The 25,970-nt window shown below is 31.4% G+C and overlaps 2 protein-coding genes across 2 annotated transcripts; both read left to right on the forward strand.

The window, feature by feature from the left end:
• The first annotated feature begins 505 nt into the window (after positions 1-505).
• LOC113520653 (transmembrane protein 19) lies at positions 506-3,402 on the forward strand. The gene is made up of 5 exons (XM_026906048.3): positions 506-863; positions 937-1,185; positions 1,301-1,450; positions 1,686-2,006; positions 2,447-3,402. The coding sequence occupies exons 1-5, from the start codon at positions 695-697 to the stop codon at positions 2,605-2,607; spliced, it is 1,050 nt and encodes a 349-aa protein (XP_026761849.2). The 5' UTR covers positions 506-694; the 3' UTR covers positions 2,608-3,402.
• Positions 3,403-10,380: 6,978 nt separating this feature from the next.
• Positions 10,381-24,197, forward strand: LOC113520561 (putative inorganic phosphate cotransporter). Its single transcript, XM_026905931.3, has 11 exons — positions 10,381-10,746; positions 11,104-11,303; positions 12,043-12,123; positions 12,213-12,456; positions 13,410-13,624; positions 14,621-14,782; positions 15,386-15,518; positions 16,882-16,995; positions 17,483-17,613; positions 18,602-18,700; positions 21,477-24,197. The coding sequence occupies exons 1-11, from the start codon at positions 10,653-10,655 to the stop codon at positions 21,549-21,551; spliced, it is 1,548 nt and encodes a 515-aa protein (XP_026761732.1). The 5' UTR covers positions 10,381-10,652; the 3' UTR covers positions 21,552-24,197.
• Positions 24,198-25,970: the final 1,773 nt, after the last annotated feature.

A 25,970-nucleotide genomic window follows, 5' to 3' on the forward strand; every position in this document is an offset into this window, starting at 1 on the left:
TTATAAATAATATAACAATAATAAATTACAACAGCGAAAAACAAGCTTCGGTTAAAATATAAAAAATGTAAAAACAACTCTTGAATATTTTGTACTTTCGCACTATTACTTTCAAAGCGCGTTTTCATGTGAAATATATTTGGCATTTTATAATTACTGCTTTAAGAGATGAAATTATTTACTTCATTAAAAGACATTAATATCATTTAATGAAATGTAACATTTAAATCTAAATAGAAAATTGGGCAGCACGGTGATTGACCTTAACCTGATACCTATGGACCAAACCTAAAAAAATAGTTTTGTCACATTATACTTCAAATACATATACACCAGATCATTCATTCATTCATTTTGTTGTTTACTGCATTATATTTTATTAATTTTTATTTGTATACAGACAAAAAAAATATTCGTAGTAATTTAAATCTTCATTTTGTTTATGAAAAATTTATCGGCTTGCTTGTTATGCTATTCATGTAGATAACCACTCACGTAGGTAGTTGTTTATTGGCGCTTCAGTAATTTAGTTGTTTTTATTTCAATTGAATGAAAAGATAGAGATTACAAAACAAATCTATTAGAGATGTAAACGCAAGCGTACCGATTACTAGTCAATCTTAATTATCTTCAATTTTAATAGTACAAACTTGTTGAATTCAAATATTCGGAAAAAAAAACAATATTGAACAAAATGTTGTCACAAAAAAGCAGTGAATCCGTTAATGCAAAGAAGAGATTTCTCAAGAATGAGCACATTTTAACAGTTCTCTTATGTGCAGTATCGATACCACTGTCCATGTCGATGTGGATTGTTAATTTGATATATTCTAAATTTATTATTAGAAATGAAGGATTTGATGGTGAAAATTCTTTAGTATGTTTGGATCTTTTTTTAATTTGATTCCTTTGTTTCTAAATGTATTTTTATTTCAGAACCGGTAGTTATATCACCTGCACGCTGGTTGTCGTCTTGTTTTATTCCTCTCGTTATAACTTTTGTTGGATATAGAAAGAAAAGTCTCAGTATAAGCGGAGCACTACTTGGATTTGGTGTGGGTTTCATCCTCACATTGAGTAATTACTGCTTTCTTGCAGTTCTGTTTACATTTTTTATTTCATCATCAAAAGCAACAAAAGTTAGACCACATTTAAAGCACAAATTTGACCCTGAATATAAAGAAGGTAAGATAAAATTCTTTGGAATATATTTATTACCAGACTTCTAAGTATTCTTTGTTTCAAATTCTATTAAAAAGACTACTACTTGCCATAAAATGTTGTACATTTTATGTTTTAGGTGGTCAAAGAAATTGGATTCAAGTATTGTGTAATGGTGGTATGGCAACTCAGCTTGCTTTACTGTATTTATTGGATGTGGGAGCATGTGAAAGACCCATTGACTTTATTAGAGATTATAGAGCTTCATGGCTCTGTATGGGTGTTCTTGGTAAGTGGGCAATTTTAAATTTAATGACACTGCTTCATTTTTCAATATATGCCTTTTTGATTTTTTTTTTAATTTATAAAACTTAAAACATGTCTATTAAATGTCTAGTTACATACAACAAACTCTGCTTAGTGTGGGTCAAGGTGGTATTATATGGTATTTTATATCAAATAAAATAGCCTATACTTTTATTATGTAAATTATTAAATACCAATTGATAATAATTTTATTTCAGGTGTATTTTCAAGTTGTAATGGCGACACATGGGCATCTGAATTGGGGACTGTTATTTCCAGCAGTGAACCGTACTTAATTACATCATTGAAAAGGGTGCCAAAGGGAACAAATGGAGGAATAAGCTTAATTGGAACATTTTTTAGTGGACTGGGTGGATTTATAATAGGCTTATCTTATTACTTAGCTGTATTGTATTTTGCAGATAGATCTGTTTTACCATATGCACCTTCTCAATGGCCATTAATTGTTTATGGCACATTAGGAGGACTGATTGGTAGCTTCATAGATTCCTTGATGGGAGCAACATTACAGTACTCTGGTAAATATTTAAATTTATGTACCTATAATGATTTATTTATGAACTATCTTAGTGTTAATTTTAGAAATTTTAGTAACATTGCTTAGCAGACTATAATATTTAATTTTTAATTATTGTTGCAAGATTATAATTTGATTATATTAAATTTTACACTAATTAACTATTATAGTTTTATATTTATTATAGACATTTTATTCTTATTCTCTTTTTTTTTTGTACAATTCACAATTGAAATCATAGTGGATTTTAAATTGTATTTTTGTGTCAGTTTTCTGTTTTGCTTTACTAAAAATGTATAATACCTTTAAATTAATAATTTATTGTATAATTATTTCAAACTTTTAGCTAAAATTTTCTTATACTATATATATAAAGAAATAGATTATAAGAATGATTGGATACAAGTGTCTATTTGTTATCAATTAAATATTTTGTTGCAGGCTTGGATAAAGACGGAAAAATAGTGTCACATTCTAGTATCTCAGTAAAACACATCAGTGGAAAGAACATTCTGGATAATCATAGTGTTAATCTTATAACAACTGTCATAATGGGTTTACTTATGCCTACAATCAGTAAAAACTTATGGCCTATGTATTAGTTGATGTTAAAATTGCATTTATTATTTATCAAAATTCTTACAAGTCTGATTTTTACTATAATTTTCACTGACAGTCGAATTGATTACTCACTATAAATAGTTTTCTTTATTGACATCAATTCTTCTATGGAATTATAGTTGACTGAAAAAAAAATTGTTGCATGTATTTTTTTTATATTGTTTCATTATTGTTATTTCATGTCAAATGTATGGACAGGAAATATAGGGAAGAGAAAGTGGGGGTGCACACTCTATAACTATGGGTTGTATTGTAGATGTATAGCTATGTATAGAATTTCTCAACAGAGCTTTGACAAAATAATAAAAAAATAATATTTTTTCATAAATTCTTAAGTTTTTATTTAAGTTTATGATATCCAACATTTTAAACATAATTAGATTTATTAACACCTATAAACTAGCAATGTATAGTTTTACCTGAGGACATGTATGAGGTAATACAAAGTGTAAGATACAAGAGGGTGCAACCCGCTGCCCCCCTTCCTACTTGTCTACCATATTATAATTAGAATTTAATTAGTGCAAGTTCTTGCACTGATAAAATTCTAATTATAATAATTCTATTTATTATATTATAATCTTTTATATACTGAAAAATGTAACTATTCACTTGGCATGCATGCATATTTAATTAATGACTTAGGTATTCCCCTAAATTTTCTTCAGTATATGATTTTTTATTAATTACTTATAAGTAAATTCATTTACCTTTATATTTCTTTCTTAAGTATAAAAGAAAGCATTTTATTTTTATAAATAAATATGTGAAGTTGTTATGATAGTTATTATTGAATTAATATGTGATATATTTTATATTATTTTTGTATTGCTTTTTTCTGTTGTACCATATAGTTGTAAAAACAACAACAAAAACCGTTTCTTCTTTCTACTATATAAAATTTTCCCAACTTAACAATAATTGTGAAAAATTAAAAACTATTAAAGCGCGTATTAAGTACCTATGATTATGTAATTATTACATAATCATAGGTACTTCATTTATATATAAACATGGTATGAATTATATTTATAAATCCTCATTTCATTAACTTGGATAGGACAGTAGTTCAAATGATAAGAACATTGACATATTTATTACCTATTAACTCATGATTACTCACTGTGAAACGGAACTAGAACGAGATAATAATAAGCATGTATAGCAATAGGAAACAACTTATAGTTTCTTACGTAGGTACCTAGTGAATTTTATTTACTTTCTAGAAGGGAACATGCTAGCTAAATTTCATACTACTATTATAAGAGTATTAACGAGCGGTCTACGGTAATAAAAACACTTGTTGTATTATAACAATAAATAATCTGGCGAACCTAAGGAATTTCTATTGAAGGGTTCTATATAAAAATGGTACGAAGGAATCTATAATGATGTAACTACAAAATCATCAGTGTAATTTTATTCGTTTATGACGAATACGGTGTTACAAATAAAATATATAGATAACTGCGATAAACTAATTAAAGTAATGATATAATCTTAGCGTAGTGACTGCTTCCTTTGTGGTACCTACCTAGATGAAAACTGCAGAAGTGGTGGCTAAAATTACACATGAAAATAAAAAAATCGGTAAAGTATAAAGTAAACTTACACGCCGAGGGTTTAAAAACATACAAAGTTGCACCATAAGTTTCTTTTTACCTTTTTAATAGAAACTAACTCGATTACGGGAAAGTTCTAAAATTCGATTAGAATTATAACCGCTTCACCGATTTTGATGGTTTTATAGGGATTCTGTAATTGTTTGCTCCGACTTGATAGATAAGTACGATAGTTATTATCATGATAAAAAAATGGTTCCAGTAAGTATTGTTTAGAGCGAATTATGTATAAATATTCTGTGTATACAATAATATAGTTTCTTTATTTTTCATGATAATATCAAACTATAATTACCATATCTGTGGTAATACCAAAATCTTTGACGTTCCTTTTATTCCTTCTCGTTTCTTGTTTGTTAGTGGCATAATGGTCAATAAACAGGCATATGGGCAACATTAGCCCTTTGGCAAAATTTAAAAAATATAATATAGGAAATTGGTAGTAACACTCACCAGTATTAAGCAACGCCGGGATCAGGATCAATGTTAAGGAAAACCAGGACTAGGATTTTGGTTACCTACACTAGTTAATATTAGTCAGTTAGAAAAGTTCAGTCAATGTTCATAGTATATAAGACAAAAGGGTAATCTGTCATATTTATTCAAATATTATTTTTCTTTATTTTACATTGACAAGCGCTGCTAGAATGCATATCGCCTGCCATTGAACCAAGGAGGTTCTTAACATCTTCTCTCGATGTGTAATCCTAGCAGCTTACTAATCTTCTCTAACCTTGGCTTTGGTAAAGCTTTGGTAAAAATATCCGCAAGCTGCCACTCACTGCTAATTTTCTGAACCATGAGATCACCTTTTGTCACAAGTTCTCGAACAAAGAAGTGCCTGATGAGAATATGTTTTGTTCTCTTGTGAAACTCAGGATTTTCCGCTAGTCTCACCGCGGCTTCATTGTCCACTTGTAATACAGGAGGATACTGTATTTCAGTAAGTTCGCTTAGTATCCTAGTTAGCCAAATGCATTCTCGAGCTGCTTCACTGGCCGCAACTATTTCTGCTTCAGTGGTTGAAATTGCAACACTTGCTTGTCTTTGACTCATCCAAGATACAGCACCACCAGCAAACATGCACATACTCCAGAAGTTGACCTTCCAGTACCAACGTCTCCTCCATGGTCAGCATCACTATAACACTCTATGATGCCCTTTTTATAGTCCTTTTGATACAAAATACCCATATCTTGCGTATGTTGTAAATAACGCAGAATCCGTTTCAGCTTTACACAATCGTCTTCAGTTGGATTTTCCAAATTTCTTGAGACGACACTAACAGCAAATGCAATGTCAGGTCTCGTTCCAACCATGAGATATGCTAAGGCTCCAACAATATGTCTATAATTCAACAACATATTACTCATGTCGACCTTATCCCGGTTTTGAGACATGTCTCTAACAATTGGTGTATGCACCGGTCTGCAGCTGTCCATCCCAAACCGTCGAAGAACTTTGTTCACATAACACTTCTGATGAATTTTTATGCCGTCTTCTCTGGTTATTATCTCTATACCGAGAAAGTAGGATACAGACTTCGTTGTGATTTTAAATTTTCCCATTAAATCTTTTAGGAAATTTTCGATCAGTTTCTGATTAGACGCAGCTACCAAACCATCATCCACATAAAGAGCCACAATGAGCTTCTCGCTAGACTCCTTTCTTGTGAAAAGGCATGGATCAGCATCAGATACTTTCAAACCGATTTCCTTGAAAAAATCTAATATACGCTTGTTCCAGCACCGAGGTGCCTGCTTCAAACCATAAAGACTTTTCTTCAGTAAACAAACTTTACCGGAGTTATCTTCATAACCTTCCGGCTGTCGCATGTAGATTTCTTCATCAAGATCGCCATACAGAAATGCAGTGGATACATCAAATTGCGCCATATGCATCTGTTCACTAGCGGCAACAGCTAATACACTTCTAATGGTCGCCATTCTTGCTACAGGACTGAATGTTTGATAATAGTCCACGCCTTTCTTCTGACTATATCCCTTAATAACAAGCCTAGCCTTGTATTTGTCGACATTCCCGTCAGCATTTAATTTGACTTTGAAAACCCACTTGCAGGGTATGACTTTCCGACCTTTCGGGAGATCTACCAACACCCAAGTTTTATTTTCCTTCAGAGAATTAATTTCCTTATCCATTGCCTTTCTCCAAAGTTTACTTTCAGCACTTCTCACAGCTTCCTTGTAGCTATTAGGTTCCAGTTGATTACCAGTGCTCTCTCCATTTATATTATATAGAACAAAATCATTGAATTTCTGTGGTAGACGAAGCGATGACCTATCTCTAAGAATACGACTACTTTCCTCTATAATCTCATGTTCATCCATAGTTTCGTGAAGCTCGGCTTCGTCATTTCCTTCTAATACTCCCCCACATTCAATAGTTTGTTCTAGCGTATTACTTCTTGCATCATCAAATATATCTTCATTAATAACAGAAGTGTCTTCTCTATCAATAAACTCATCATTGTTTACAAGACCTTCAACTTCATCATTATCAATTACAATATTCTGAGCATCAGAAGATTCTACATGAGGTAATTTTTCATCATTCCTCTGTTGAGTTATCTTTTGTAATGCCAAAGGTTGCAACTCAATTACATTGCTAGGAAATTCTGCTTGCATGGGTTCAGACACCTTCAGTGATTCACCTCTAAGCAGAGACATATCATCAAATGTCACATCTCTTGACCTTACTAAACCAGTAGAACCATTCCAGAGACGATATCCATCATCATTATCATACCCTATTAGAATACATTTCATAGCTTTCTTATGTAATTTTTTCCGAGTCTGTTTAGGCATGTGAGCATAACATGATGACCCAATGATCCTCATGTGTTTAATCCTTGGCTTTATACCAGTCCAAAGTTCTGAGGGTGACTTGTGTTCCACTGACGTTGGCCCTGTCCTGTTTAAAATATATACAGCAGTATTCACCAATTCAGCCCACAAAGTTTCAGGTAACCTTTCATGTGCATGCATCATAGCTCTAGCACATTCCACGATCGTTCTGTTATCTCTTTCACTATTTCCGTTTTGTTCCGGTGTATACGGCATCGTCAGTCTTTGCTTTATTCCATTTTCCACCAATATTTTCCGTACTTGTGCATTGTCGAATTCACCACCATTATCACTCAACAGTTCCTTAACGACATGTCCAGCTACTTTAGCTTCAGCTAGAAACTGTTTCAATTTCTCGTGTACTTCCGACTTATTCCGAAGAAAATACACAAAGCGATGACGTGTATATTCGTCTTTGAAAAGTACAAAATATCGTAATTTGGAATAACTAGATGGAAAGGGCCCACAAACATCCGAATGTATGCGTTCTCCAGGTTTCGTAGCTTTATCTCGTACACCAAACTTTTGTCTGTGAGATTTTCCAAAGATACAACCTTCGCATAATTCTTCACTATCTTTTGTTTTTATTCCCAACTCTCTATCTATCAGACTTCTTATATGTCTTTTATTTTGATGACCAAAACGTTCGTGATAAAGTTGCAATATATCAACTTTCTGTACCAAATTTACTGACATATTAATAGGCGGTCTCTACAATTCAGCTTGTATAATCCTCCATACCTCTCCCTATTTCCTGTCACAGTAATCATTCCTCCTATTTTCATAGTACAAGTAGTGACCCGTGATTCAAACACGCTACCTGGATTCCTATCTTGCGTCGATAATACAGAAAACAGATTTCTACTTATCTGAGGAACATACCAAACATCTCTCAAAGTCGATCTCACAGTATGTCCATTAACATCGGCCTCAATACAAACTGATCCTTTGCCTACTGCCTTGATCACATTTTTGTCCGCCGTAGTTACAGTGTGACCTTCACTGAAATATTCGAAATCTTGAAAGATATCATTCCGCATTGTAACATGATTCGTAGCCCCATTATCCACATTCCAATGGTCACGATCTACAATACTACTTTCAGCCCAATTCACAGTCAGTAACATCATGTTAATTCCCTTACTACTGCAATCTTTTCGAGAAACTACTTTCTTAGGACAGTCTTTCTTAAGGTGACCAACCTCTTTGCAACCAAAGCATTTAAACTTTTTGCTACTGTCCTTGTTATTACTACCTTTGTCTTCACACTTACTAGGTTTCTTCTTGATTCCTTTGACAGCAAAGGCCTCACAACTAGATTCATACATTGTTACCGAGTGCCTTTTCATGCGCACACAGCTGACTTGTGATATTCTCTATATTCCTATCCTTCTTAGACATTAACAGCCAACTTGACTTGAATGAAAAATATGTTTCAGGTAAAGTATCCAAGATTTTACAAATTAATAGAACTTCAGGTAAATCCTTACCTTCCTCTTCTTTCATTAATTCTTGCTTGAGCTTATACCACAGATTTTTCAACTTCGAGATGTGTGAAGCTATGTCATCAGCAGGATTTTTCTTATATCTGAAAAATTCTAAACACAAATCATACAGGCGGTCCTCACATACACCTTCGTATAGGCGATGCAATTCATCCCATATTTCCTTTGCGGTCGTTAACCTTAGAATTTTATCCAGGATATTATCAGAAATATTATTTGTAATTACAAGTACAGCTATACTATCCAACTTAGTGTAGCTTCGTAAGTCCTCTTCGTACTTAGCCATAGCTGCTGAATCCCCAGCACTACTATCTGGCATTTCCGGTTTTTTAATTGATCCATTTATTACATCCGTTAAACCGTCTATTCCCCTTAATAGTGCTGACATGCGATACTTCCAATGTATCCAATTTTCACCTTCTAGTTTATTAATTAGAAATTTCGACAAATCCATTTTGAAGTTTGGTATTAGCCCATAACCTAATATAGGAAATTGGTAGTAACACTCACCAGTATTAAGCAACGCCGGGATCAGGATCAATGTTAAGGAAAACCAGGACTAGGATTTTGGTTACCTACACTAGTTAATATTAGTCAGTTAGAAAAGTTCAGTCAATGTTCATAGTATATAAGACAAAAGGGTAATCTGTCATATTTATTCAAATATTATTTTTCTTTATTTTACATTGACAAGCGCTGCTAGAATGCATATCGCCTGCCATTGAACCAAGGAGGTTCTTAACAAAATACAGGTATCAAATTGTTTTCACATATTATATATCTGTGTTTGCTTCAACTTAAGAGAATCATCTAAGGAAAAAGGCATCTATCAGATTCAACGATTACGGAGCAAATGTGTTGCGGAATATTAATAATATTTTAAGTCTATGTAATAATGTTATTTATGCTGTATAACAAAGTACGACATATTAAATCTATGTATAATATAAAATTGATTTATGCTTAATCTATGTTATTTATAATTGTTGTTTTAATTATTAAATATCTCTGTAGATACAGCACTAGAACTTACTTGTTAAGTAAAATCTGTGTATCTTGTCAAAATTAATATTTACAGGAAATATCGTACGACTTCGGTTATTGTGACTGCAATTATTAACCAGTCTTACATAACTTTTACTAGCTTTTAATGTATGAATTTGGTCAGGAAACATTATGCCAATGTTTAGTTAAATGATGAAATCACAATAGCACCAACTTAATAAAAAAATACTGTCAAATATAATACAAATGGCTGCCATATAAACTATTTGTGGAATAGTTTTAGATTTGTATTTCATATTTCTTTCTATTTTTATGTGTTAATAATGACTATATATAATTAATATAGACTATTACGGGATCTACGTAGAAATTAACCAGATATTACGGAAAATGTTGAAAACTTGTGTTCGCTATCAGTAATATTACAAAATTGAGATCTCAATGCAATATTATATAAAATAATAAATATATTTAAAAATGTTGTTCTTTGTTTTATTTTTGCAAAAAAACTGTTCATCGGAACATACAATTTGAAATAAAATTTATATATTTCTTTTATAATTTTTTATATATGTTTCTCATTTCTGTGAGAAATATTTACATTTTATTAATATCAAAAAATTAATTATAGTATCATTATAAACCTATTCATTTCCATTTTGAATATCAGGCTGGCCAACAGAACGAGAAAAGGAGGAGTTTTATGTGTAGATTGAGGAGATATTCCTGACCAAGTTGTTTTACGTGGCTTGTATAAAGTGCGGTCTCTTTTCCCTTAGTTATATACTCTTTGTTATTAACAATAATTTCTTTTTCTTTGTTTGTTTATACCTATTGTGTCTAGCCCTCGTGTTGATTAATTTTTTAAACAAAAAGAAAACCTATACTCTGTTAGAGATCTGATAATGTGATTGTGACTCATTCATTCTAATTTTTAATAACATTAAAACTGTTTTTATTATAGTTTTTAAATTAGAAATTTACACTTCTCTGAAACTAAATCAAGTGATGGTGTTGATCTGAATTTATCATGTCTTTGCCAATAGAAGAGAGTCCTATAATTAATTCGGATATAGAAAATGATGTCACTAGCAGTCATCAGAATCTCGTGGAAAACGAACCTGGTATTATATTTAACTATAATTTTTGTTAACTATTCATAAGCAGATAAAGGTTATTCAAGGCCAATGAAAAAGCAGGCTAACATTAATCCATCTATTTGTTCCACATTTTAAGGAATAATATATTTTTATTATTATAATTAACAAATAAAAGTAGTCTTGTAACAGATACAGAGCAGGTCATAATATATTACAAATAGTACTAGTCTGATTTCTCTATTAAATTTTCGTTGATATAAATCTTCGATTCTATAACATTTGTCTGTAAAATCATTAGTTAATGTATAAACTATACAGTTTTAACTATATTAAAAATACTTTGCTGTCTATGAGTTTATAAAATTGAAATTATAATTACAGTTGAAGAGACAACAGGATGGATCAAATGTCGAACAATACTGGGTATCATGGGATTTCTGGGATTTGCAAATGTGTATGCAATGAGAGTCAATTTATCTGTTGCCATTGTGGCTATGATTAACTCTACAACATCATCATCAAATGACACAGGAGTAGATGTTTGTCCTGTTAGTGAACCCACGAATAACACAATACCTCCAGTAAGTATTAGATGCAGTAGAAAATAATTTTCTTTAAAATCTAGTAAAAATCTAATTCAATATGGATAGGCAGGTAGGGTTATAGTATATTCTTATATTTTATTAGCTGCTTGAGAATGTAACTGTTCTACATTTTGTGAAAGTAGATTGTGAGTGAATTGTGAAAGAAAAATGTAAATTGTCTGATTTTATTTTATTATTCTACTTATTACTTGTTAAAGACACAACACAACACAGTTATGTATAACATTTAGTTTTAGTCTAAAAAATAATGAATCCATCATAATAGGTAAAATAAAAGTAAAGAATACTTAACTTTTCTACTGTGAAGTAGTTGTGTTTGCATGACTTTCAGTTTAAAGGGTGGGATGTGGTAGTGAATTTACAGGGTACAGAGGAATAACACCTGAGTCCTCAGGAATGGCAATGCATGAGGGGTATCATGGGCGAAACAGTATACTCCAATATGTCCATAGTACTGCTAATATCTATAGGCGAAGGTTATATACAGTTTATAAAATAATATAATCCGTTCATTGACCTTTGTAGTGTCACAATAGAACATTTTAAAGGTTGTGTGTTTAACCTCCAAACAATTTTATTTGTGTGGGGATTTAACAACCATTTGTATTTGTGAGCATGACTTTCCATCCCATAGTTTAAACTCTGCTCAGCTAGCTATTATTATTACTAGATAATAGCAAAAAAAAAAAAATTGTTAATTCTATTTCTTTTTTAGAAACCTGGTGATTTTAATTGGTCTGCTGAACAACAAAGTATAATATTAGGTTCATTCTTCTATGGATATGTCTTGACTCAGGTAAATGAATTATTTTTAGTTTATAGTTGACTCAGATATCTTTCAGTTATTATGGTGTGTTCATTTTATGTCAAATATTATTTTTTTAGGTACCAGGTGGCAGGATAGCAGAAATATTTGGTGGGAAGCTTGTTTATGGTGTGGGTGTTTTATTGACAGCATTATTTACAATTTTAAGCCCAATTGCAGCCTATGTGGATTTCAAGTTTTTCATTCTTGTCCGAGTACTGGAAGGACTTGGTGAAGGAGTTACATATCCAGCAATGCATGCTATGCTAGCTCGTTGGATTCCACCTTTAGAGAGATCAAAGTTTGCTGCATATGTATATGCTGGTGAGTATTAATTTAAGTGAGTTGTTATACTGTGTTAGATTAATTTAAGATTAAACAATAAAACAATAATTGGGAGAGTGATGCAAATCAATATATATACTAAGATAATCAGGCATCTCTTGTCTATATGCAATGGTTACTGCTATCTAAAAGATGAAACATTAGTATGCTATTACCCAATTTCCTAATTTTATTGTATTAAAAGTTTTTAGAACAATTTAATGTAAGTTATAAAATTAATTTACCAGAGGGAGACTTTGTATAAAATTAGTTTGCTTGGGCACCTCTGTCCCATTTGTGTTTCTACCATGAAGCATTGTGTTTTTTTAATGAAATGATAACCCTACCTGCACTAATGGTATACACTAACGGGGTACCAGTGAGGAATGATATATATAGATGAAAAGCCAGGGCAGATAGCCCATTGTGTAATTACACCTGGAATTCGGCATGATGGTTTCCAGGGGGGACCATGTGGAGGTCAACCTGACAAGATATATTGCTAGCAATGGGACAGGTAGTCTGTATTATTAACAATTCCTTCCCCCCTGAAGCAGTTGTGTTTGCATAGCTGTGTTTCGGTTTGAAGAGTGGGATATAGCAGTGAAATAATACCTTAGTCCTCAGGAATGGCAATGCATGGGGAGTATCATGGGCGAAACAGTATACTGTTATGTTCATGCCACTGTTCATGTCTATAGGTGACTGTTACCACTCTCCATCAGGTTGACCGTCAGCTTGTTTGCCTTTCTCAGTTGCATAAAAAAAATTAAGTAATTTAAAAATTATAATTTGTCATTTTGTATGTTTTTATAATTTTGTATGTTTTTATTATAATTAATTAATTTATAATATTAACCTTTATGATGTAACTTTAAATTATATAAAAGAGTCTCTTTAATTATTATTAGTATATATTTTAAAATAAAATGTTAATTAATTATCATTTCCAGGTTCTAACATAGGGACTGTGATATCCTTACCAATATCAGGATGGCTTTGTACATTAGACTTTGGTGGGGGTTGGCCACTATGTTTTTATCTTTTTGGGGGTCTTGGTATAGTCTGGTTCATAGCATGGATGCTATTAGTGTATGATACTCCGCGTACTCATCCAAGAATATGTCCCAAAGAGATTGAGTACATTACGTCGACAATTGGCGATCAGGTATGTGCTATTATTATTTAGGAATTGCCTTGATCAAGAATTAAATCCCTCTGTACCATTATTATCTATGGAAATCTAGAAAAAATTTCTTAATTCAAAATATGAATTATTGGTAAACTGTTTAACTATTTAAGTATGATTTAATAACAAGAATCCCAGCATCTTTATAAACCAAACAACTGAGAGACCAGACAATGTATAACAATGATTTAGATACCAATTTAGCAATTTTCCTTTCCTGAACTTGAATCCGGGTCCATATTAATGTGAAGCACTGTGTCCATTACTACGCCATAAAGGTCAACAGCGTATATAATTCGCAACTTATGTATATGTTATTTACATAATTATTGAGAACATATCAAATACAAATAACTTTATTTTGTTTTAAAGTAGTAAAAGAATTGGTACATAATATTTAAATATTATTTACACTATTCACCAGAATCTGGCATTCATTTAATTGTGCTATAAACATATATCTAAATATGAACATACATCTGTAGTTATCAGTCAATTTAGAACACGACTGTGAATCATTGTTAATACACAGATGTTTTGAAATTCTGAATATGCTGTTACATAGTTTAAAGTATGTGAAATGTTTATAATTTTTTTTAATAACTTCATTTGTAAAAGTCTATACCTTTTATAAATATAAGAGTATTTACTGATCATCTAATACAAAGGGATTATACACTTTCTTTATCAGATAAAATGAATTTGTGATTGCAATATTAATATTATTACCGACTCCTGAGAAATAAGTTTTAATAGAAGTAGACAAAAAACGAAAGTGCAAGCAAAAATATTGTTTACATAAGTAGAACTTATTGTTTTGTATTTTATTTTATTAATTTGTATAAGGTAGATTAATGCTATACAATCTTCCTAAATTTCAGAATAATGATTTTAATTTTAATTTTTTTTAGGTTTAGAGAATAACATTTAAGTATCGCTACAATTCTGTATTTAAATTCAAATTTTTAATTTTAGGGCGAAAAATCTACAATGTCAATACCATGGCGTAAATTTTTGACTTGCGTGCCACTGTGGGCTATTTTAATTGCTCAGTGTGGACAATCATGGCTCTTTTACACCCAGCTTACTGAATTGCCTACCTATATGAACAATATACTGCATTTTGACATTATTTCTGTAAGTATTTCCATTTTTTTATTTCTTAGCTTGAAATAACAGCTTTATATTGCTAATACTTTTTATTTTAGTCATCCTAATTTTAAGTAAAGTTAAAGAAAATCTATGATTAGTTATTAATTTAGTGCAGACCGAAATAGTAATTATGTTCTGCAACGTGTTTAATAGTGAAATGTTTAGTTAGCTATAATGAGAACTATTACTTGTATTTAGGAACATAATTATGAAATAATTTTAAATATTTTACTGAAGTAGGTATTATTTTGCAGAAGTCTATATCATTGGTTATTCATTAGAATTATTTTGTTTAATACCGCTACGTGTATGCCACAGGTTTTATACCTTCCAAATTAGCCATCAATCTTCAACTGCCTTTTGGACCACACATGTTTTACGTCACGTGTTTCACCTCTAAACGAGGTATCTTCAGAGAAATTACTAAAAAAAAATAGATAAATTACTATAAAATAGTTGTTTATCTACAGACTATGTCAAAATGTTGCTCATGTTTATTAGGACTTATACAATAGTTCAGTTATCATTTGCTTGGTGCTTTGATATAATATTAAATACGACTATAATATAAACATGTAATCCTTGCAGAATTCCACACTGTCCGCATTACCATATTTGACGTCATGGATCGCAGGTATCTTGATTAGTATATTCGCTGATTGGTTATTAGTGAAGGGATGCATCTCAAGATTAACTAGTCTGAAGCTGTGGAATACTATAGGTGAGTACAGTACTAATTATGTATTTTAAGAATATGGCGATAATACAGAAATGAAAGTTATACATGAATATGTTCTTTAATTTGTTTAACATCGTAATCGTTAGTAGGTTAATCCATTTTGACATGGGATTCGTTATTCTAGAATGTACATATTTTCTAAAATTGAAATTTTGAAATCCATATTCTCAGGACTTATATGAACTAATTTTCTAATAAATTTAAGTCATAATTTTTATAATTTTAGTTTATGTAATAATACAATTAAAATATCTCAAAATCGGTCCCATTGTTACGTTACAAATGACAATTGACGACGAAATCGCAATTAATAAACACTAAATTTATTAAGATCATAATCTACTTATAATTAATATTTTTAGTTTGAACTATTCTAAGTGAGTTCGTAATCAGAACTCATATTTAATGATCCCAATATTACCAGTGATTTTATATGAGGACCAGTCGTCTCAATATGATCAGGAGTGGTCTCAATGTGATAACCAATGGTTTTAATTAGGCCCGGGTAATAATATGGGTACCGATTCCATATCAATATATCGAATTCCTCATGTTATTGATGGCGGAAAAAAAATCATCACCATTTCGATATCGCCCAAAACGGGTGGATATCTATTTTCGAATATGTTAAAAGTTTGTTATCCAATACAATTTTTTGGATAACAGACTTTTAATATATTTGTTATTAGACCAGAATGTACATATTATAACTGAAATATTATTATTAATAAATATAGATATTGCTAAATATTATATACCCACCCCCTAATTTTAACATTTTGCTGACTGGGATATCTGTCGTGGTTGAAATCTTTGGGATTACCTAAAATTGTGATAAAATCCTAAATACAGAGAATAGTATTTCTTTGGTTATGATCGCTTTGTAATTCAAGCGGTCGTGGTTTGTTTTTTTGTTTTGATGGGTGAAAATGGTATGGTAATCCCGTCTGCGCTAACGGGATACGCTGGCGGAGCACCAGTGAAGGGTGATAGATGAGAATGAAAACAGGCAGTTAGCCCATCATGATGAATTCATCAGGAATTAACCCTGATAGTTTCCAGGGGGAATCGCGAAGAGGTCGAACTGGTTGGGTATATTGCTAGCAATAGGATTCTCAGTCTCCATTACTAACAATCCCTTTCCCCCCTACCCATCGTGGTAGGAGCACATACCTTTACGCTAGTGCAATGACGAGTTTACGTCACCGGTCAGCAACGTTTGGATATGGAAAGACGAGTTAACTTGTCACTGGTCAACAAATAATTAGCGCTCGGCATAAAATGACGAGTGTTCTCGATATGATGACGAGTGGCCTCAGTATAATGAGGAGTGGTATTGTTTCAGCGGCGTTCGTTCCCGCCTTTGGTTTGCTCGGCATTGCGTGGGCTGGTTGCGATCGCGTGTGGGTCATGACGTTGCTTAGCGTCACATCAGCTTTCGGTGGTGCTGTATATGCTGGTAAGTTTGTTCTGTCATTTTTGTATCGTTATATATATTCTTGGTTATTGTGTTTTAGACGTTTATGTAAATTATGGTTTTCAGTGTGCGAGTTAGGAAGTATCAATTTTTTTTATGTTTTAATAAGTGGAATTAACAAACAGCCATAGATTATTTATAATAAATTAAGATAATATTTATAGTACATACCTATTCCCTTATTCCTTTCATTCACCAATTTCCTTTACGCATTTCCAAATTTCCCTTCCTTTTTTTCCTCAATCCTTTCCCCAATTCCTTCGGTAGCGGAAATCACCAACAAATGCATTCCCAAAGAGGGTTGACATCAGACAGGTGGCCCGTTGTAAAACTAAAAACCAAACCTTTTTGTAATATGGATAAAATCATATTATGCCGGCCCCAAATGATTGGGATAAGGGCAGGAAGATGATGATACCTATATCCAGAAAAAACCTTAGGATGCTAATGAAAGTATTTCATTTTACAGGAAATCAAATGAACCACATTGACTTGTCACCGCAGTTTGCCGGCACAATGTACGGCATCACAAATGCAGCGAGCAACATTTGTGGCTTTTTAGCACCCTACGTTATAGGACACATTATTAGTGATAAAAAGGTATGAATAGTGTATAAACAATTTCTTTAATATAATTTATAGATAATTTCAAATAATTTTTATACATGTATATATATAATCTGTGTCTACATTTAAGTCAAGCTTCGTTTAGCAGGCCTTGTCTCTGAATGTTTTTTTGTACTTTTGTTTACCGTCTTCCATGTTGTCAAGGTGAATTTAAGTTACTTCCTATTATTTTTAATGTCCTATCTAAACAAAACTGTGCAAATTTTTCATTTAATTCCAAATTGAATGCTTGGTTAGTATTAATAATTGTGTATTGGGTGGTATTATATTTAAATCTCAGATTAACTGAGGGGACATAGGATTTGGATGTTATGTATTTTATGCAACTAGGAATGTCTAACAAGCTGACGACCCACCTGATGGAAAGTGGTAACCGTCGTCTATAGTCATGAATCATAAAATTTACTATGGCACTCATGGTAACTCTTGAGGACTAAGATGTTATGTCTCTATCCTGCAGTTTCATTGTTTGCCATTAATTTAAAAGTATTTACGTTTTTTATGGACCCTCCATGGCGTAATGGTTTGCCTGTTTCGCACAGGTGATGATGGGGTACCGATTTTGATACTCAGTGTGACAAATTTAGAAAATTAATTTATCAAATTTCGTTCAAGTTTAAGCTCTTGGATGAGATGAATCTCAAGATATTCGTTGTTGGGTTTTGCATAATATGGGTGCCATAGATTGGGAAGGTGAGGGAGGATTTGATCATTGCTTATACCATATATATACCATATTGGATGGACCTCTACATCATTTTCCTTATATCTCTTTGTAGTAAATTACCCTCGCTGGGCCACTTGACCCAGCCAGATCAGGACGAAAGGGTGAAATTAGATCAGTCGATCTGATTACATCCTCATCTGTCATCCTTCATTGGCACCATTCCAATTTCATTCTATAAAAAATAAACCCTAGATTGAGAACAACTTTTTGGTAATCGTTTATTATATTTTTCAGCAAACTCTTGGTCAATGGCGTGAGGTGTTTTATATAAGTGCAGCCATCGACCTTGGGGCCAACTTGTTTTACTTATTCTTCGCCAGCACAGAGGAACAGGTATAACATTAAACAATCGTATATAAGTATAAATAAAAAATATATACACAAATAACGATGACTATAAATACCTGCCGTGTGGTCCCGGCATAGAATGGACCACCCCTTCCTTTCCCATGGGTGTCGTAAGAGGCGACTAAGGGAACATAATAGTCGAGGGATGGGCAGCAGCGTCCCTCTGAAACATCATCAAAACCTAACTGCGGTTGCCAATCAACCTACCAAGCGTGGCAACTACTGGCAAAACCTCCCTTATTTGTGTAGCCTATGTTCAGCAGTGGGCAGACGACGGCTGATATGATAATGATAAATAATTGCTGTGTGGACATAGAATGAGCCATCCATTCCTTTCCCATTGGGTGTCATAAGAGGCAACAAAGGAAGCTTATTGGTTTAGGATGGGTAGCAGTGTCTCTCTTAAAACATCATTATTCAAGAAACAGACTGTTAAGCTCAAGGCTTAAAGCAGTACTGCCACAGAATACCTAGAAGGAAAGCTCTTTTGATGTGCTGACAAATGTGTAAGGATTGCCACAAGAGAGTTAAATAAATTAAAAATGTATATATTTTATCATAACGCAATTATAGCCTACTTTTGAATAAATGAATAAAAAACGGTACTTAATGGTTACGGTATCGAAAAAACGGATTCGAATGAATTTTAGTTATATCCCAACTTTATACTCAAGATGTTTTGTATACCAATTCACGCGGGCAAAGCTGCGGAAGGTAGCTATCTTCCGCAGATTTGCCCGCGCTTTGCGCTAGTTTCTTAAAAGAAATTTTTTTAGTGAAAATCTAAAGAGAGGTACGAGAGTAGAAGAGTTATAGAGAGAGTATAGAGTTACAAAAGTAGAAGAAGTAGAAGAGTTTATTATTCTTTAAAAGTATGCATTTTGAAAAAAATAATTATCAAATCCTTGTTTTATTATTTTTATACCCCAAATGGCAAACAAACATACAGCCTGCCTGATGGTAAACGGTCACTATGGACGCTATTATACATTGATGCAATACTAGGTGCGAGTCACGTGCGCGTTCCCAATCCTGAAGAAACATCCGTCGTCTTTTATTTTTCAAAATCCAATAAAACTTACCTTAATTTTTTACGTTAGTAACCCCAAATAAACTGAAAATTACACCCATATCCTAAAAAAAAGAAAATTATGAACTTCCAACATGTATTTTTCTTCTAAACTCAAATACTACTTAAATTTTGGATTTAGCAACTTCAAAACGAAAACAACATCCATATTGAAAACTTAATATTTTTGATATTCGGAATGTTTTTTTCAATATCCAAAAAACTCCTTGATTATTGAAATTGACAATTTAGGGTTTTCAATTAGATTTGTCGAAAACGACACTCATAAAAACTGATGATTTTCGTCATCTGTCCTAATTTTATTTTAATTCATTATATATACAATATTGAAAACAAACAACTATATTAACAAAAAATTTAAAAAGTGGATAATTTTTGACAGGTGTAATTTAACATTATAACACTCAAAAGGAAATGTTTGTGCCATAGTACTAAGCTTAAAGTATGGTTTCATATATTTATTTGCCTTAACAACTATTAAAGCCATGATTTTCGATTCGTCAAGTACTCATAAAATTATTAAATTAAAAAAAATATAATGTTTTCTTTTTTTTTTTCACTGTTATGTTAAAATCGATTACCCTACTAATTCACATTTCTACAATTGATCAGACTGGTAGTTTTAAAGTTACACCGCCATCTTATATTTTTTCCCAATTTCAGGCCTATATAAAAGTTTTCTACAGAGATGTAAGTGTTGCCAATTAATTTGGATAAAAATTATCTAAAACCATAAAGTGGATGGTATTCGACTAAACCTTATTACTCTTTGATTCAAAATGTAATAAAAAATTATCACTTGTTTGTCTTTCTTAGAAATTACCCTAAAATCGAGGAAAATATTTACCAAGAGTATTACGTATCAAAACCTTCACATAGAAGCCATCTCGCTACAATGTTGCCATGTTACTCAAAAAAGAGTTTAAAAATTTATGTGAATACAGAAGTATCCAACCCGGCCGTCTTCTTAAATTTTTTCTCGGGTTTTTCTCAATCCAATAACCTACATTTAAAACTTCTTGCTGCTGCTTATGAATTCCATTTTTTGAAATGAGACCCTGTGTTGCCAGCTAAATTTGATAAAACCCCTCTAATGTAGGAGTGGTTTTCAACAGAACTACCACTCTGATTACTGATTTTTCTCATGGCCACCCTAGCGTTACGACCATTTTACTACTCTACATTGTTCCCTACATTGCTTCGGCATATCTCGATCTCCATCCGGGTAAACAAGTATGTCAATGAATGATATGAATTGCAGCTTGTATATTATGGATATATAAAGTATTAAATACTTTTGTAGATAAACTAGATGTCAACCGGGTATACACATAAATCTAGGTAGGTAGGTACATATATATATATATATATATATATATATATATATATATATATATATATATATATATATATATATATATATATACTATGTATAAGCATTTCTATTCATCTATTAGGCGTTTCACTTCACCTTCTTAAAGTTTATATTGCTTCCTTCCTTTATTTTTATCGACCGCTTTAGCGATTCGAATTACCCCATTTTTTTTACAAAATTTTATATTGTACCGATTATAAATAAATATATTATAAATAATTAGAATCTACTCTTTATATATTCAAGAGTACAATTATATTACGCTGCTATTTCATACAAAATTAATTTGTTTACAGGACTGGTCGAGACCTGACAGTGATGATATGACAGCATCAACACCGGTAGAGAGCATCCTTTTCCCTGAATCATAGGACATGTCACTATTGCACCCAGTAGTCACTGGTGATACTCTAGTGTAGTGCATCATGACAGATAACATGTGTCAGCGAGATATTTGACAATTCTGAAATTTATGGATTAAGTATAAGAAGCTCAAAAGTGGAGATTACAGCGTAAATACAAAATTAAGAGTCAATTAAAATTTATATTTCGAGGTGTCACTAATACGTGCAAGCGGAATATAAGACAACGCATCGTAATTTATTACTTCGATTTACTAGTCGGATCGGAGTGTAAGCAGGACAGAAGACAAGCCAAAAGTCTCTATCGGCTTAATTTTGTGTTCCCGATGCAATCTCTGTTTGGTTATAAATTTCTTAAATAGTACTCATTGTAATATTTTAATAAGAAAATGACTATTTAAAATTAATATTGTTTAAAATGACCATATCATCATGAATAAAAAAAAATTGTTTAACATTAACAAATGTGATCACTATGTTAGTTATACGTGTGTATTAAGCTTTATACTTTAATACAATTTTAAAAATTGTATTCAAATTTGTATTATAATGAATAGCACAATTTTATTTTAAATTTAATTACCAATTGAATAACAGCATCGACTAATAATTATGTCTCCAATTGTATAGTGCTCAACCGGATAAACTACATCTACAATTATTTTATCATAGATAAATGTGTTGTAAATTTTCAATATATTTGTGTAGCATTCCAATTCCCTTTGGGGAACTAGTGAGGGGGTGGAGAGGGGTTTTTTTTTATAACAGCCGTGGGAATGGGTTCGTATAATGTTGGTTTATTATTGTATAACAGTTAATTTTTGGTACAAAAGTTATTCCAGTAACAGTATTCAAGTTGATCTTGATAGATTACAATTTTGTATGAAACTAGATGATGTACGTCTATTTTTATAAATACATAAGTTTCTAATGTTATGTATTTTCTTATTGAACATTTGTTGAATGATTTTATAAGTATTTACACGTTATATATATTAATAGTGAAATGTATGAGGTATAAAATGAATGCGGCAATGTTATCGATGAAGATTGTTTACATGACAATGACCGGAGAACCAGTGTCAAAGTATATTCCCTTATTATAAAACTGTAACTGGTATTTTGCATTGTATTCGCGTCTACTGATTTTAATATGTTCAATGTAGTATTATTCATATTATTTTTGTAGTAGTTGACCTTGTTACGCGGTTTCAAATGATAATGTCATACATTATTATACCTATTCATATAATTTTCTGATTCGGTCGAGGTTTGAAAGATATAGTCGGATGGAATCCGAAGCGCCATTTCTGAAAACCTATCTCTAAAACAAATATTTGAATTTCAGAATTTTGTGAAATTACTATTTTATGAATTATCATAAACTAAATTTATATTTTTAACTTTATTAGAAATTTAGTTAATATTCCCTAGATCTCTATAGTAAAAATTTCGCTATGATGTGAAATTGAAATTTTAATTTTAGACAGAGGTTAATAGAAAAGGCGCCTTAGAATCGATCCCAGTGTCTATGATAGCCGAACCTAAAATACGACATTCATCCAGTATTAGAAAAAGTACCATTAAATAATATGTCATTGGCTAATAATGATATATATTTACTTGGACAAATTAGAATGTGATCACGGTGCTTTAGAAATGATAATAAAAGTTATATTAAGATGATTGAGCCAAAATGTAAATATGTAAGCGGCCAAAGATTTTGAACTATATATTTTTTCTATTTGCTTGGCTTTGGTTATTGAAATTCAAATGGGTACATAATTTAAGTTTAAAAATTTTATCCTTGGATTGTATTTTAAATAAATTGTGGTAAATTCTCTAATTGTGGTGATCTCTCGTAACGCCGTATTGGTGCAGTTTTATTTAAGTATTACGATTTAATAGCACAAAAATATTAAAGTGTCAATATCATTTATTGAAACTAATATTACTTTTATATGTGTGTACTAGGTACATTTCCTTGAGCATGGTTATTACAAAGGTGTGTATTTTTAAATTATTAACATGTGTATCTCTGTGTTTACTCTCTGTGTCTACTCAATATATTTATACGTATGTAGTATCTTGATTTTATGTTTATCAAATAATTTTTAATAACTAGATACTCGTATTAATTTTATGGTTATTATTAGATTATTCGCTAAAGAAAATAGACAAAATTGTAATAACATCAGAATACACTGGAGTCTTTTTTTTAGTATGCATTGTTTTATATGTGGACTAGCGGTGGTGGCTATATGGTATATTTTCGATTTGTAATCGATTTTATTATACAACCGAAGAATTTGCTTTTGCAACACTTATAATCTAAGACTGTAATATCTACATTACTTTATTGTATTTCTTAGTTTTTAAATAAATATGGAATTAACTTTATATGAAAATTCATTATGAATTAAACTATTTTTTTAATGTTGGAGTACTGTACCAGGAAAGTATGCACATTATTCAATGTTCAGTAATTACGCGCCAAAATTGAAACTTAATGGACAAAAATAAAGAAAAAGTTTTAATTCCAATTTCGAAACCCATCAAAAACATAAATAGTAAAAAAATTCCAAGTTTCGCAACGAAGTTCTTCCGTTTTAAAAACTTGTGAAATTTCATGTAAAACCGAGTCAGTTATTTATTTTATTGTAAATTATTATTTAAAATTGTTGTTCAATATTTATATGGAAGCACCTATCGGAAAATGCACGGCAACATGTTCTACTAATAAAACACTTTTTTAGTAAACGAACGCGTAGATTTTGTATTAGATTATGCTTTTATGTAATAATTATAGTGTGAGACTTGGCATTATTTTACATTTTATGTTTTTCATGGCATCTCATTTCTTTGTATATGTAATCCTCCTTTTTCTTTTTGGGTAATATATCTCGTCCATCAGCTAAAAGCGCGACGCGTCATTTAAATAAAATAAAGTAATTTTTAATAATCATTATTTTTCAGTCAATGAAAATTAATAATGAAATTTTCATTTTTTTCCTTCTTTATAGGCTAAACACTAACTAAAATTCAAAATTGGAAGTTTGTGAGATTGTTAGAATACCTTAGATTTTTGTTGATCAATCCTGAGTGTGTCAATGACAAAATTAAAGAATTTTAACTAATGAATGTCTAAAAGAGATTGCTTAGCGATAAGGCCGCCTTTTGTATCATTTCTCATTATAATTAAATGTATTTACTATTTTATAAATGATGCAATAAAGTGTAAAGTAAATAAATAATTCGTAAACTATAAAGTAATTATTAGGTATTTCGACAATATAGCTAGTTATATTCTCTTGATCACTAAAAATCCAAAGTTCTACAATGAAGTTACAGGATGGTCGAAATTGCTGTGAGTCGCTTCGAGAAAAGGATAATAAGTGCCCCCTAATTAAATGATTAAACACGCGAGTTTGTATTCCTTATGTACAATTTAGTTGAGTGTTTATATTTCATTGCTGATGTGTATATAGGAGGAAATGCTTAATGTTTGTAGATAAATTAATGCACATTTTCTTGCCGGATAATAAATTTTAATAAGTTATAATAAATTAATAATAATACATACATACGGCACCTATGTATATATACATATATCATCCATGTATATCTCGGGAAAAATTACGATTCGTACCTTATGTGATTGCTTTGCCTTCGTCACGTATACCAAACGTCACGCTTGTTGTTGGTAATCGGTCACTTTCTTTTTTCAGACGATGTGTTCGTACTAAATTCATTAGTAAATGTATTGTATTTTTTAAATGTAAGAACATCCTGATTAACTTACGTGTATTTTAGTCGAGAGAACTAACCGAGCATTATAGATTGAAATACATGTAAATTAATTCACTTGTTCTTATATTAAAGTATAATGTGTACTTATGAACTTTTGACAATAAAAAAATATTGTAGGATAATTTCATTTGCTCTGGTTCATGTGTCCAATTCTGATTATTATGGTTCAGAATTTTTCTTTTGTGTTATATATACCTCATGACATGTGAAATTGTAATATATAAATTACAAATAGCTTTGATCAACGATTACTGTAATTTTTTTTTATTATCAGTTATTGAACCACCAGATAAATATTTACTGTCTCATATCAGTCATTGAAGTACGAGACAAATATTTTTTTTTATCTTTACATTAATTAATACTTTATTTATATAATTACCGCATGCTATATCAGTGGCGTAACTACCATTTGGGCCCTGTGGTAAATTCCCACACTGATGGGGTCCTATCAGTAAAAATAAAATACTCAGGTACAATGTAAAAAAAATCTGAACTCGCGGCCTCTTGAGCCGGGGCCCTTTTGGGTCGGGGGCCCGTGGCATTTTGCCAGCCCTGCCACCCTAATGTTATGCCATTGTACTATATACACTTTCCACCCCCCAATATTTTTTTAAA

Source organism: Galleria mellonella, unplaced genomic scaffold (genome assembly GCF_026898425.1).
Source record: "Galleria mellonella isolate WM207_F2 unplaced genomic scaffold, CSIRO_AGI_GalMel_v1 utg1432, whole genome shotgun sequence".
Classification (NCBI taxonomy): domain Eukaryota; kingdom Metazoa; phylum Arthropoda; class Insecta; order Lepidoptera; family Pyralidae; genus Galleria; species Galleria mellonella.

Coding starts and splice junctions, on each gene's coding strand:
- LOC113520653 (XM_026906048.3), top strand. CDS start 695: ATGTTGTCACAAAAAAGCAGTGAATCCGTTAATGCAAAGAAGAGATTT. Junction 1,186..1,300: donor TGACCCTGAATATAAAGAAG/GTAAGATAAAAT, acceptor TTTATGTTTTAG/GTGGTCAAAGAAATTGGATT. Junction 2,007..2,446: donor AGCAACATTACAGTACTCTG/GTAAATATTTAA, acceptor ATTTTGTTGCAG/GCTTGGATAAAGACGGAAAA.
- LOC113520561 (XM_026905931.3), top strand. CDS start 10,653: ATGTCTTTGCCAATAGAAGAGAGTCCTATAATTAATTCGGATATAGAA. Junction 10,747..11,103: donor TCTCGTGGAAAACGAACCTG/GTATTATATTTA, acceptor TTATAATTACAG/TTGAAGAGACAACAGGATGG. Junction 18,701..21,476: donor TCGCCAGCACAGAGGAACAG/GTATAACATTAA, acceptor ATTTGTTTACAG/GACTGGTCGAGACCTGACAG.